Source organism: Martes martes (assembly GCF_963455335.1).
Source record: "Martes martes genome assembly, chromosome: 4".
NCBI lineage: Eukaryota > Metazoa > Chordata > Mammalia > Carnivora > Mustelidae > Martes > Martes martes.
Window position 1 is genome coordinate 109,388,832 of NC_137891.1, and position 15,559 is coordinate 109,404,390.

Sequence of the window (15,559 nt, forward strand, 5' to 3'; positions counted from 1 at the left end):
CTTGATCATAAGGTAGTTCTGTTTTTAACTTCTTTTTTCTTTTTTTTTTTTTTAAAGATTTTATTTTTGTGTATTTGTCAGAGGGAGAGAGAGAGAGAGAGAGAGTGCACAGGCAGGCAGAGTGGCAGGCAGAGGCAGAGGGAGAAGCAGGCTTCCTGCCGAGCAAGGAGCCCAATGTGGGACTCAATCCCAGGACACTAGGATCATGACCATTTCTTCTAGATTGTCCAATTTGTTGTCATATAGTTTTTCATAATATTTTCTTATGATTGTTTATATTTCTATGGTTTGGGTTGTTATTTTTCCTCTCTCATTTTTAATTTTATTTATTTGAGAACCCTCTCTTTTTTTCTTGATAAGTCTCACTAGAAGTTTACCAATTTTATTGATTTTTTTTTTTTTCTAAGAGCCAGGTCCTGGTTTCATTGATCTGTTCTAGTTTGTTTTTAGTTTCTATAACATTTGTCTCTGCTCTAAACTTTATTATTTCCTTCCTTCTGCTGGTTTGTGGTTTTGTTTCTTATTCTTTTTCTAGCTCCTTTAGGTGCAAGGTTAGGTTGTTTGAGATTTTTCTTGCTTCTTGAGGTAGGCCTGTATTGCTATAAACTTCCCCCTTATAAAAGCTTTTGCTTCATCCTGGAGATTTTGAACTGTTGTGTTTTTATTTTCATTTGTTTCCATGTGTATTTTTTATTTCTTCTTTTATTTCCTGGCTGGCCCATTCTTTAGTGGCATGTTATTTAACTTCCATGTATTTGTGGTCTTTCCAGGTTTTCTCTTGTGGTTGACTTCAAGTTTCATAGCATTGTGGTTAAAAAAGATGCATGGGATGGCTTCAGTTTTCTTGCATTTGTTGAGACTTTTTCTGTGGTCTAATATGTGATCTCTTCTGGAGAATGTTCCATTTGCATTTGAAGAGAATGTGTATTCTGCTGTATTCAGGTGGAATGCTCTGAATATTATCTGTTAAATCCATCTGTTCCAGTGTGTCATTGGAAGCTGTTTTTTCCTTGCTGATTTTCTACTTAGATGATCTGTCCATTAATGTTGAGTAGGGTGTTCTTGTTGGATTTCCCCCTTTATTATTATATAGTGTTCTTCTTTGTCTCTTATTACAGTCTTTGTTTTAAAGTTTATTTTGTTCAAAATGAGTATTCCTACTCTGGGTTTTTTTTGACATCCATTTGATAATAGATATTTCTCCATCCCCTTCAATCTGCTGGTGTTTTTAGGTCTAAAATGAGTCTCTTGTAGAGAGCATATAGTGTCTACAAGACACTATAGTATACTGTGTTTGTTTGTTTGTTTGTTTTAATCTGTTCTTTCACCTTATGTCTTTTGATTGGACCATTTAGTTCGTTTAATGCTAGTAAATGGTGATAAATTTTAACATGGGAAAGTTCTTAATTCTTCACAAAGCTGTGAGTACTGAACTAAATAAGAAAGATTAGCATTTATTCAATTCCCTTATGAAATAACGATAGCTCTCCCTGGTCATGTTAAAGGTTTGTTTTAAATATTGATTTGTGAAAATCTTACTTTGTGAAAATATAATAGACCATACATTTCTATTAATGATTCAGTAAAATAGTTTATTAATTTTGAATTAGAATTTCATTCTTTTTCAGCTTGTTAAAAAGAAATGATAGGTAAAAAGATGTGTTGATTCAAAAATAATATGAGAGAAAAATCTTTGCTATTTGGATAGTAAAGGAAGGAGCAACAAGATATATCTGTAATTTGTAAAACCCTAAATTTTTCTGGAAATTAGAAATGATTATATTACTAATTTAATTTAAACTCATTAATATGTACACCCCCTTCTATATAAAAACACTAGAAATTAAAAGATGAAATCAAATATGATGTCTGCTTTTAAAGCTCTTATGGTTTTAGGAAAGTACCTGATAAGTAAACCAGTAAAATGTGATAAAGTATTAAGATAAAAAGGACAAAATGGTGTGGGGACATTTGTGAGGGCCATTTAGCTTAGACTACATTATTAGGTCATGTAATACTTGTTGATAATAATCTCTTTAATTTTTTAAAGATATTTATTTATTTATTTGAGAGAGTGGAAAAGAAAGTGGGGGAGGGGCAGAAGGAAAGGGAGAGAGAATCTTTAGCAGACTCCATGCTGAGCATGGAGCCTAACACTGAGCATGGAGCCTAACTCGGCGGAACTTGATCTCACCACCCTGAGATCATGACCTGAGCCAAAACCAAGAGTTGTACGCTTAAATGACAGCACTACCCAAACACCTCATCTCTAATTTTTAAGTGAGATAATTTGGATATTCCTTAAATATTTTGAATGCCTTTATTTCGTTTTGAGTAGTTGGTGATGTATAGGGTAGAATTTCAAGAAAAACATAAAGCCCTATCTCCCTGATTCCTTACTCCCAAGGAAAACTACCTTTGCCTGAGTTGCCTATTAAATGCAAATAGCCTTGTGAGGTAATCTATTAAATTTTACATAATTAACCTTTAATATGTATTTTTATTCATAGGCCACTTCTACTGACAGTCAAGTTTTGATAAGAAGAAAATAGTGAGAAAATTTTTAGTTCCATTTCTCTTTATAGATTTTGAAATTGTTATTAGGTACCTATAACTTTAAAATTGGAAAATCTTGCTGACAGATTGACATTTTTATTATAATTTAACTTTAGTAATGTATTTTTGCCTGAAAGTCTAATTTGTCAGATATTGGTGGTATACCTATACCAGCTTTCTTTTGGTTAGTATTTGCATAGAATGAATTCTTTCATCCTTTATACCTTTTTGTGTCCTTATGCTCAAAGTTTATAACTTTTATAATTTTAATCTTTTAATTGCAGTTTTAATCCACTTACATGTAATGTAACTATTCACATGTGTGTATTTATATTCATTATCTTACTACTCGTTTTCTACTCTTCTACTCTACCCCTCCACCCAATTATTGCATTTTCTGTCTTTTATTTCTTTTGTATTAATAATTTTTAAAATTCTGCTTTCCCCTCAAGAACTTAGCTATTAAAGATTCTTTCACTATTCCTTTAGTAGTTACTTAGACATAAAACATGCATCCTAAATTGATTACAGCCTTACCAATATTAGTATTTTTACCACTTCATAGGCAATGCTATGATCCAGTGCACTTTGACTCAATTTAACCTCTGATACTTTTTATCATGTATTTCAGTTTTCATTTATAATAAACTCCATCTGACATTATTACTTCTATAGTCTATATATAGTCTATATGCTTTCCTTTATATTTACCCACATATTTATCATTCTCAGTGCCCTCTATGTCTTCCTGTATTTCTGTGTTTCTATCTGTGATATGCTTTCTTCCTGAAGATCTTCCTCTAATACTCTTCAGTGTGTCTTTTATTGTTGCCAACAGATATTCCTTGCAAATGTCTTTATTTGCCTTTACGCTTGAAGGGTATTCTCCTTTTTTTTTTTTAAGATTTTATTTAATTATTTGACAGAGATCACAAGCAGGCAGAGGTGGGGGAGGGGGCCGGGGAGCAGGCTCCCTGCTGAGCAGAGAGCCCAGTGTGGGGCTGGATCCCAGGACTCAGAGATCATGACCTGAGCAGAAGGCAGAGGCTTAACCCACTGAGCCACCTAGGCACCCAGATGTTTTCCTTCTAGATAGAATTCCAGGGAGAAGACATTTTCTTTCACTGCTCAAAAAAATACCATTTCATTGTCTTTGTCTTCCATCAGTTTTTTTGAGAGGAAAGCTTTCAGCCCTTTTTTGTTGCTTGTTGACAGTATTGCCTCTTTTTTGTGGGGAGAGGAATTGTTTTCAATGCTTTCCTTTTCTTTGTTTCATAACAATTTTACTGAGATCTGCATGAGTTTCTTTATATCTACCTTTTTAAAGGTTTTAGAACTTCTTTCTTTTATATCTTTTATTAGTTTGGAGATGTTCTTTGTTTCTCTTTAAGTATCGCTAGCTATTGTCTCATTTTCTCTCCTCTGCTTTAATGATCCCAATTATGTATATATTAGCCCTGTATATGTTGTCTTTTTTTCTCATGTTTGTTTGCTGTTATTTTTTGTTATTTTCTTTCTATATTTTCCTTCTGGTTTGCTTTTCATTCTTTGGTCTAGATAGTTATTACTGACCCATCTTTAGTTTGCCTGTCCTTTTCTGTTCCCCTCTACCATCTGTTGTTAAATACATGTGTTTAGGTGTTTTTTTTACCCCCTTTTAATTTTCACTTTTTTTTCCTTCTTTAATTAATTTATTTATTTATCTTTTTACAAATTCCAGTTTCCTGGTAAAGTTCACATTCTCTCTCTCTCTCTCTCTTTTTTAAAAGGTTTTATTGATTTATTTGAGAGATGGAGAGAGAACACAAGTAGGCAGAGCAGCAGGCAGAGGCAGAGGGAGAGGGAGAAGCAGGCTCTCTACTGAGCAGGGAGCCTGGTGTGGGGCTCGATCCCAGGAGTCTGGGATCATGTCCTGAGCCAGAGACAGCTACTCAACCAACTGAGCCACGCTGGCGTCCCTAAAGTTCACATTCTTATTATGTAGTTTTTGAACATATTAATCCTTGTTATTTTAAAAATCTATGTTTGGTAACTACAGTTACTGGATTTTATGTGCATCTTTCTCTCTTTTTTTCTTTTTATTTCTAAGCAGTTTTTAGTTCTTAGCTGTTGGTAAGCCAAGGCTTGTGTGTGTGTGTGTGTGTGTGTGTGTGTGTGTGTGTGTGTGTGTGTGTAACCCAAAATTAGGTCTTGTATATGAAAATTTGTAAAGACTATGGTTGACTTATTATCGAAGGTCCATCCTATCATTTATTAAATAAATGCAATGTGGACTAATCACTAATCGCTTTCATTCACAGGACTGAGATGATTCAGGCCGCTTTTCTACCTCTGGTTTGTCCCACTTGTAGAGAGCAGCCTTCCAAGAGTTTCAGCTGACTGTTTGCCAGGGTTCTCCCTTCTTTAGCTATTATTATACTTGTTTTTGTTTCCTCTGGACCATCAGAGTACTGGAAGTTCCCCTCTTCTTTACAGAGATTTTCTGTTTAGATTCCTAACCTTTTACTCACACAGTTTAAGAATTAAGCTCACTTTTCTGCACTTTCTTCCGTTTCTGATTTCTGGTCTCTTATATTCCCCAACCCTGTGTCTCTATAGCTCTAGGAGATTGCCAAAATCTCTGTCTCTTCTGAGCTGTTGTCCTGTACAAGAGTCCCATTACTTCAGGTAGCTCCCCAGTGCTTCCAAAATATTCTTAAAACTTATCCTTTAAAGGCTAATCTATCATAATCAAAAGCATATGTCAACAAATTATTTACTGAATGTTTTCTATGTGCCAGGTTAGTGCTAACTGCTGATAGTACAATGGTAACATGATGTAAAACTACCTAAAGCATAATAAGTTTTGTGTGTGTGTGTGTGTGTGTATGTTTATAAATGATATATTCTCTGAGTCAACGAACAAATGTTCTGCTGACAAACATGGAAACATGACACATAAACATTGCTAAGTGGTTATGTTGGAGGCATATAACATACACTGTAAAATCTCAGAGAAGGAGCACTTAAATTGGCCTGCAGAGAGGTGTAAGTAAAATGAGCCAAAAATGCTTCCCAGAGGAGGTGTGACCCAGGAAAGGAATTCCAAAGATAGAGAAAGTGTCGAGTATAGGATGTCATCTACTTGACCCAATAGACCTTCTAATTATAACTAATACTGAAAATGTACTCCCTATTTCTGTTTAAAACATTAATGCATTTGAAACATTAAAATGTGTTTGAGGATATAAAAGTTAGTTTACAGTTTTTAACCATGGCAATTGATTTCTTCACAGGTGTTCAAAGCAATGAATATCACACAAATTCGGAATCCTTCTCTCCCTCCTCCGGAAAAAATGCCTGAAGCCTATTCTGCAAAGATTGCTCTTTTTGGTGCTGGGCCTGCAAGTATAAGTTGTGCTTCCTTTTTGGCTCGATTAGGCTACTCTGACATCACTATCTTTGAAAAGCAAGAATATGTTGGTGGTTTAAGGTAATGCCTACATTTTTTTCATGTTTATAGTATCAAAAATGATGGCATTAAATAATTATGAATCTTGTTAGTTTATGATCATATAGGAGCTTCAAGCTCACAGATGGTATTTTAAATGTTCTTTTTCCAAATGCTCAATTTTTATTTCATTATTCACATTAAATTTACAGTTGGCATTAAGCAACATTTATTTTAAAAATTTCCCTGTCTAGTTCTGTGAATTTAAAATAAATCTCAGCAAAATATTTTATGGATGGAGGAATCAGTCATATAAAAATGCATTTCATCTCTGTGAATCTGTCCTTTAATGGAGATACATCTGAAAGTTATAGAAATTAGAGATGGGAAAAACCTATTTCTGTAGAATATTGGACAATTCATTTTTGTGTGTACATAGACATTTTGTCCTGCTTACATATTTTGAGTTTAATCTCTTAAGTTTTGCATTTGATAAAAATTATATCAGTCTTGGGACACCTGGGTGGCTCAGTGGGTTAAAGCCTCTGCCTTCGGCTCAGGTCATGGTCCCAGGGTCCTGAGATCGAGCCCCGCGTCCGGCTCTCTGCTCAGCAGGGAGCCTGCTTCCCCCTCTCTCTATGCCTGCCTCTCTGCCTGCTTGTGATCTCTGTCAAATAAATAAATAAAATATTAAAAAAAAAATTATATCAGTCTACTAAAATTGTTCTATTTTAATGTACATTTATGCAGTTTTCCTTACTAATATTCTATATTTAATCAGCATCATTGTTGTAAATCAGTAATCAGTCATAGTCTTTAGTCCCATTTCGTTCATTGAAATGAAAAATATTTATTTTGTATCAGTGACTTTCAGATATTCAAACCACATTTAGCAATTGGATGGAGTAGAGGTGCATGGGTGGCTCAGTTGATTAATCGTCTGACTTAATTTGGCTCAGGTTATGATCTCAGGGTCCTGAGATCAAGTCCCACTTTGTGCTCTACACTCAGCAGGGACTCTGCTTGAGATTCTTTCTCTCTCTCTCCCTCTCTGCTTCTTTTCCCTGCACTTTCTCTCTAAAATAAGTAAACATATTTAAAAAAAGGAATTGGATGGAGAAGTTTGCTTTATGTAAAATAAATAAAATTTATAATAAGTAGGTAATGGATATTGCTTAAAACATTTGATGTAAAAATGAGAAAGAATTTTGGTGGGAAGTTACTAATATTACTTAATTTATTGTTATTTTTCATAAATATGTCACCTTGCATCAGAAAATTATGAATTCTAAAATACTGTCATTTGGCATATCTGTTGTACTTAGCATTTAAATGTAATGGCTACTGAACTATTCTCAAAGTAAGTGTATCATATTTAAACATAAGGAATACATTTAATCAAATTTTGACCAAAGCTTGTGCTTATGTTTTTTATATTTTACAAAACCTGCAAATTTGTGTCAATAATGATAAAATTTCAATATTGGTTAGATGATTATATGCTAAACCCAAGATAAGCTTTGCATTAACATAAAACTATTTGACTGAATTATCAAGCCAAGGTATCACATAATAGGGAAACCTGTTAAAGAGGTTCTGAAGCATAAACTGAAGAAAAAATTAACCTGATTGTCAAGAAATAATTATTTTTTCTGACGTTTCACCACTATGACTTTTAAGGGATTATGCATGTCTTATAAAATTTTTTTATTTATTCCTGGAATGTAAATACCTAATATATTATTTTGCTGGGATGATTTAGACTATCTTTTTAATAGTGTTTTACCATAGCTTTATTAATTAGGAAAAACGTAATCTATTAGCAACATATGTATAAGCATTGTACATTTTTTTCCAATTATACACATCAATGAATATGTGAGCTAATTTAAAAAATACGAACTTAATTGTTGTATACCCTAGTAGTCTAGGAAAAATCTTTTTGCCCCTTAATTGCATTTTCACAAGAAGCCTAAAATGGAACAGGCCCTGTTTATGAATCATTCTGTGTGGACAGTTTTGGTATATTACTATGGTTGCTAGCATCTCCATCTCTTTGTAACTCAAATGCAGAATAGGCATTTCTAAATCGCATAAACTAACACTAAACTTGTGTATTTTTATGTATTTGCTGAACATTTTCTAGTGGGACAGATTCTCCTGGATTAATGACCAAACATTTTTTAAAATTCTTTTTTGATTTATTTTCTTTCCTTTGCCTTTGAATGTTCCCAGTGTCTAGGGACAATATGAAATGTTGAATCAGCCTTGTTTGGACTGTCCCTTGGAAGACGCATTATGTGCCACTGTTACAGGATTATAAAAACTGACACTGGAATTTAGCCAGCATTGCAACTACAACCTTTTCCTGTTAATTTATTTTCTCACTTACAGATGCCTCTCATTCTCTTGTATCTTCAAAGTGGCTAAAAAAGATTAAATTAGCTTTGTATTTGAAATCAATTGCTTAAAGAGGTGATGTCAAGTTTTATCTTTCCTTCTCCTTTGCATCCAAACAGATTCTTTTATCCCTGGTGCATTAGTATCACAACCACTTAAAAAAAAAAAATCACTAAAGTTGTGAAAGATAGCAAGGACTTAATCCCTGTTGCGTTGAACACGATTGATTTTTTTGACGTGGCAACAATATTAAATTAATCAGTAGTTTTGCTTTCCTCCCACTGTGGCTTCTTCTTTCAGGACATGAGTTTAAAAAGGTTAAAGCCCTTGATATTATGGTAACAAAGAGAAATAAAGATTGTATTAACAGACTGTAAGTGTGCATGCATAAATATATACTTTTGATTTTGTATTTTCCTTATGAAAATTAATATACATGAACTATGACATTTTTGTAATGTCAGAGCAATGGTTTCCTTTGCTTTAGTTATTTCAAACATTTTCACTACGTCTGTTGCATATCACATTAGTTCACAATAAAGAAAAATGGGATTTAGGTGAAATAGTTATACCAATAGGAAATATTTTGAGAAAATATGTGATGTAACACAAATTTAAAGCGTGGTACCTGTACCATAAGACACAGAAGCAAAGCTCTATTAAAGTATAAGAATTGTGAGTTGAAAAGAATGGGAATTGTTACAGGTTAATCCCACTCACTTGAAAGAAACATGAACGTGGAATAAAGTTTTTGTTTTGTTTCATTTGGGGTGGTGGTTATTTTAGGTTTTCTGACACTCCACTGACAGTACTAAAGGATTTATGGTTGCCACAAGAATAGTTTCTTCAACACTTTAGATTGTTAGAAGAGCACAGATAGAGGAATATGTTTGTTTTCATAAGCACAACAAACTTGGGAAGTAATCCGTCCAATGAAATTCTGTCTTCTGTTCTTTTATATCCCCTTTCTTACCATGTAGTCTTGCCAGTGATCTCATTTACTCTCCTTGTTTCAGTTGCCACTTACATGCAAATTATTTAAAAATCTGTATTTGTCCTAACCTCTCTCTCTGTCCTGGCCATACATTCCCATCCTGGACATCTCTTCATAAACTTCATCATACCAATATTGCTCCTCTTCCTGAGTTTACTCTCTCAGTGGATGGCATTATCAAGACATATGGGAATTATTTGCACTACTCTTCAGTATCCTGGCAATTTATATTTTGTGAATACTTTTTAAAATGCCCTTTTACCCCTATGCCCCTAACATCTCACCACTACAGTGTAGCCTCCAAATTGTTCTCTTTGCTTCCTGATTTGTCTTTCTCAAATTCATTTTTCTTGTAATTTTTCAAATCTGATTATATCAGTCTTCAGTTTGAAATCTCTCAGTAGCTCCTCGTAATCTAGGAGACAGTGCATCTAGTTTGGCACAGAAAGCCATGACCTGATATTACATACCTTCTCCCTCCCTCCTGTCCTTCCTTCCTTCCATATTTATTGATCTTCCATGTGCTGGTAATTATCTCAGGCACTAGAGCTCAAAAGTAGACAAAACAAAGTTCTTGTTCTCATAGGGCTTACACTCTAGTGATAGCAGGCAGACAATAACAAACAGTAAACCAAATATAGAATATGTCAGATGAGGATAATTGCATTAGGTTTTTTTTTTTTTCTTTTAAACATAGAATATGTCAGGTGAGGATAAATGCATTAGTTTTCCTTTTTTCTTTTCCTTTTTTCATTTAAATAAATGCATTAGTGTTGGTTTTTTTGTTTGTTTGTTTGTTTTCCTTTTCTTTCAGCTTATTGATGTGTATCTAGCACATTTGATGCCTGGAATAGATTTTTTTTAAAAACATGTTTATTGCCTAGTCTATGCAGTAAAGTTATTTTCAGAAATAATCATGTAATAATCAGTAATAAAATTATTTTGATTCATTCCTATAAAAAAGACATTGACAATTGAAATAATTTCGATATTAAAGATATAGTTCACATGGTTTCACTATTTTAATTTTAATTTGAAATAAAAACTCTTCATAGTTGGCCAAGATTAAAGAGTTGAAGTAATTCATATTGTGTCATGTCTATCATTTTATCAATTCCAAGTCAACTGTTTAAACATTAGAACATGTAATAGTGAGGGGTGGAGACACAGGCCACTTAAGGGCAGTTGGAATAAGGAATGCTTATAACTGAACCAGACTGTGCCAGTGGCCACTATTTAGTCGGAATTTCCCACATTAACTTCCCTGTAGATCTCAATGTTTATTGAAGGATGGATAATAAAAATGGAACAATTTAAAGCTTATACACACGTTACTAGAACTCTACAGCAACCACAGTGATTATTTAGAATTTAGATCTACCAAAGATTTTTGGTAGACTGACTTTAGACTATCAGTGACATTGTTGAGAGCAGCTCATGGTGAAAATACAAAATGGGTTTATTTTAATCAGTCTTATAACTTTTAAATTGTCTAAATCAGTATACCCACTTACGGTATGCACCTGGGTTTGGAATTATGCTGGTAGGGGAATAGAGATGATGGGATTTGGGGCTTGAGCAACCCATAAAATGGAATTGTCTGAGGACCAGTGTTAGGATGGAGGACCCAAAGTTTAGTTTGGGGCATGATAAATCTGAGAGAACTATTAGATATCCAAGTGAACCTGAAGGTCTAGAATTTAGGTCTGAGGATAAAAATGTGAAATTTATTACATGTAGATGACATTTAAAGCTCTGAGACAAAGAGGAATTCATCTAGTAATCAGAGAATCTGACTGCAGGGCTGTGGTGTTACTGCTAAAGCCTCCTGACACTCCTCTGCTTCATTTGCCATTCCCTGAACACAGTATGCACTCTCTTCTCCTCCCCTTTCTGTTCCTCCTCCTTGTCATTTTCTTTGTCCTCGGATGCTTTCCCTCTTTTTCACTTAACTGAAAGTTGATCATTTATCACATTTCACCTACCAGATTATCTCATCCCATAATAAGCCTCTCCTCCTTTGAAACACTGTTGTTCACATTGATACTTTACATTTGTCAAATAGTTCTGTGTATGTGTATATATTTCCCTTCTGTCTACTGACCTCATCCATTGGTGAATAAAATGTGTCACAATTACAACTGTCCATATTCACCTGTAATACCCTACGAAGGCCCCTCTGTGGTGCCCAGAGCATTATGATGACTTTGACGTAATATGGCTAGGGTCCACAAGTCAGATTTTTATCTTTGACCTAGGCCCAAATTTACTCTTAATTATAATCTTATGTCCTAATTAGATGGAAAGCTCCTTTAGTATAGGGCATTGATTTTTACACCATTTAATATGTTGCATTTTCTGTAGCACTGAGCATGGTATCTTGCTAATTGTTTTATGTATGAAAAGTAATTGAACAGTTAAGTTCTTAAGTCACCAAAGAATGAAAAATCTGCATGTGCTTTAGAAGACTTAGCACTGAATGATCCATCAGGTTCATCTTCAACAATTATTTATTTATTTTACAAATTTATCTCCATAATCCCTAGATATATCTCTTTCATTGCATGTACTACATTCTGTTGTAATTATCTGTTTATGTAATTTTCCCCAGTATGTAACTTTACCCCAGGAGAGTATATCGAAAGTGGGAATTTGGTAAAATTCACCATCAAGTCCCTGTAGCTATTGCCTGTGTCTGGCTCTTTGTAAATGCTTATTGAATAAGTAGATAACTGAATAAATGAATTACTATATGTTCATGAACATATATAGTCTTTTTATTGCTACAAAACATGAAGAGTTATTTGCCCTTAACTTTGATACTCTATAAACTATTACACTATTGAAATGACTGTATTTTAGGACTCATTTTTTTAAGTGCAAACAGCAAGCACTGCTATTAAATAGGATTACTTTTTAATGACTGTATCCTTTGGGACACCTCCTGCTTTAATAGAAGAAGATTGGTTTACTATAAAGAGTGTTTTATGGATCACATGGAACCAATCCCATAATATCTGAAACAACATGGTAACACAAAGTTTAGATTTGAATTTGAACAAGCTTATGGTGTATTTGTGAAATATATATGTATATAGGTATATGTATATATGTATATTAAACACTAAAAATGAGTTTCAGCTAATTTTTGTGTTTTTAAGCTTTTGTTATTTTAAGAATTCATAGGATTATTGGTAGAGAATTCAACTAAATACTTTAATAAATTTTAAAGTGTTGGAATTGCTTTTGACCAATTGTTTTGACCAATTTGTTTTCCATTTTTTATATTTATTTACATATCATTTGCTACTATTTCTGCTGTTGTTCATATAATATTGTGTCATGCGTGTAAAATTTGGATGTTCTCACACTTATGTGACGTGAACATACTCTTAGAAAAGGGGTTTGTTCCTTTAATACTGATCAGTATAGACATGTTGCATTTTTTAAAGATTAGTGATTTTTTCCACAAATGTTTCTTTTACTTTTCTTTTTTTCCCCCAGTATTTCCGAAATCCCTCAGTTCCGGCTGTCATATGATGCAGTGAATTTTGAGATTGAGCTTATGAAGGACCTTGGTGTAAAGGTAAATGAAAAACATAACACATGTATATTGCTCAAAGAGAAAGGAGTAAGCTCTACACTAAAGATTAACAGCAAAATGTCACACATTTTAGGAGAGAACAATTAAAAGCTACACCAGGCAGAATCAGAAAGATGCTTCTCCTTGCTTAGGGCATTTGTCTGTCTACTGTCTGAATGCCACTAGCCTGGAAAAGGGCAATCAATAGTTCTCATCTGGCACGCCTGCATGTGATTAATTGTCTGTAAGAAACAAATTCCTAAATTGCTTTAGGGGTTCACTGCAGCTAATAGAAGGATTTGGTTTCTTTAATCACATTTTTTTCATGCAAGTTGTGTGCACTCTGAAATATTTGTATTTCACAATTTGGACCATAATTTCTTAGAGAGGTTTATTTTATTTATTATATGCATCATTTCAGTAGTGTTAATGTGATAGTCCTTTCTTAACATAAGAAGCAAATCAGTGTGGTAGAAAGCAACAGCTTTGTGTTTTTCATTGTTTTGTGAAATAAATGTTATTCTTTTAAAGCTGGCCAGAAGTTAACATTTATACTTTCAGAATTTGTTTGTAGATATTCCTATTCCTTTCTATTATTACGAGTATTAAACTCTGGCTCTTCACTTGAACATATTGCTATTTTTGTTTCAAAAATGTTAATTATATATCATAGATATACACAGTACATTAATAAAGTACTTTGGTTTACATAATATATTCTGTAAGTACATGCAAAAGATATTTTGAAAAGTGATTAACAAACTTGTGGCTCTTGCATTTAGAAATTAAAACTAAAATAATCAAAAGGGGAAACACTCAAAACAAATTTTGTGCTTTTGCACTTTTAATTACATTTTGTTTGGCAGTGGTTGGGATAAAGCATTTACACATAATCACTAAACAAAAAACCTTATAACAAGTAAGTACACAGAACAACTGTGCACAAATTTATGAAAGCTTGGCGTTCAAAAATAGTTTTCAAAATAGATCATTTAAGGATGATTATTTGCTTTTTAAAAATATATTCTGGAAAGTTCTTTAAATGTCTTTCATTCTGAATATAAGTGCCTACCTAAATCTCATTAAATAAGGAAATTATTTATTGGGACTCAAACAAATATATTAAGTGTAAACTAATTTACTGGGTGTTAGTACCAATTGAAGATGAATCAGAAATTAATTTAAAGCACTTCTAAATTTATCTTATAAGTAATTGCAAAATCACATTCAATTTTTGCAGTACCAGATATATTGCATAAATGAGGGCATACCCATTACTCTCATTAGGAAACCCATCATGGACATAGTAGTAGTGAATGTACTAAGTGCCAGAAAAATACACATTTTAGCTTTAGTCATGCAACTTTCTAATTTTATAGTCAGATAACTATGACAAAGTCAATTAGTATCCCTAGATTTGGTCCATATCTGTTCAAAGGTAACAGTATGTACTACCATTTGTGTAAAATAGAAACTTTTCTGCTTATATATGCAGAGAACATCTCTAGAAAGAGAAGAATCTGATAGCATAAGTTTGCTTTTGGGAAGGTGTGGGAAGAACTTACAACCATTTTGAACATTTGGTTTTTAAACCTCATGAATTTATCATATTATCAAGAAAAATTAGAACCTAAATTAAAGATGAGGTTAATATTATCTTGTCCACCTTTCAGGTTGTTTTAAGATGAGAAAGAGAGATGTTAAAACTTGCTTTGTAAAAATTGAATTATATGTATAATTACGAGGAGAGGCAGCAATGAGATTCCTTTTCCGCTTTGAGGACTTGCAGGATAGGATAGTTGCAGCTTTTATGACTTACAAACTTCAGCCATAAGAAGATATGTATTTTTTTAAAAGGTCTAAACTTATTACCTCCTTTTTCTCCTCACCAGATTCTTCTTAACATTCCTTCTGTTTCTGCTTCTCAACTAACATTTTATATATATATATTTTTTAAAGATTTATTTATTTATTTGACAGAGCGAGAGAGATCACAAGTAGGCAGAGAGGCAGGCAGAGAGAGAGGGGGAAGCAGGCTCCCTGCTGAGCAGAGAGCCCGATGCGGGGCTCGATCCTAGGACCCTGAGATCATGACCTGAGCCAAAGGCAGAGGTTTAACCCACTAAACCACCCAGGCGCCCCAACTAACATTTTATATTTTTAAGTCAACAATGATTTCCTGGCAATGAAGTGAATTTTGCTCTGGGTCCATACTGTTTGATTCCTGTGCAGCATATGACACATTCTCATGTATGTGTGTATATGTGTGTAGGTGTCTGTCTGTCTGTATAGATGTATGTATGCATGTGTTTCTGGCTTTCAATGTCTAGCATTATCTTGGTGTTCAGTTTTTCTTTCTAATAGGTTTGCTGCATTTATTCAACAGATAATAACTGAGAATTTACTTTTGCGAAGTAGTATGATTACTATTCTAAAACCATCCGTTCAAACTCCAGTTCTATATATATATATATTTTTTTTTTAAGATTTATTTAATTATCTTAGAGAGAGAAAAAGATAGTGAGAGAGCATGAATAGGCAGTGGGGGCAGGGGACAGGGTGAAAATCCCAAGCAGAATCCCAACTGCATTTAGAG

General features: G+C 33.5%; 1 protein-coding gene across 1 annotated transcript in view; it reads left to right on the forward strand.

Annotated features, from left to right (window-relative positions):
* Positions 1-15,559, forward strand: part of DPYD (dihydropyrimidine dehydrogenase) — an 842,461-nt gene that overhangs the window by 235,036 nt on the left and 591,866 nt on the right. The window contains exons 6-7 of the mRNA XM_080800117.1: positions 5,832-6,028; positions 12,885-12,966. Coding sequence (XP_080656243.1) covers positions 5,832-6,028; positions 12,885-12,966 — 279 coding nt within the window. The remainder of the gene's footprint in view (positions 1-5,831; positions 6,029-12,884; positions 12,967-15,559) is intronic.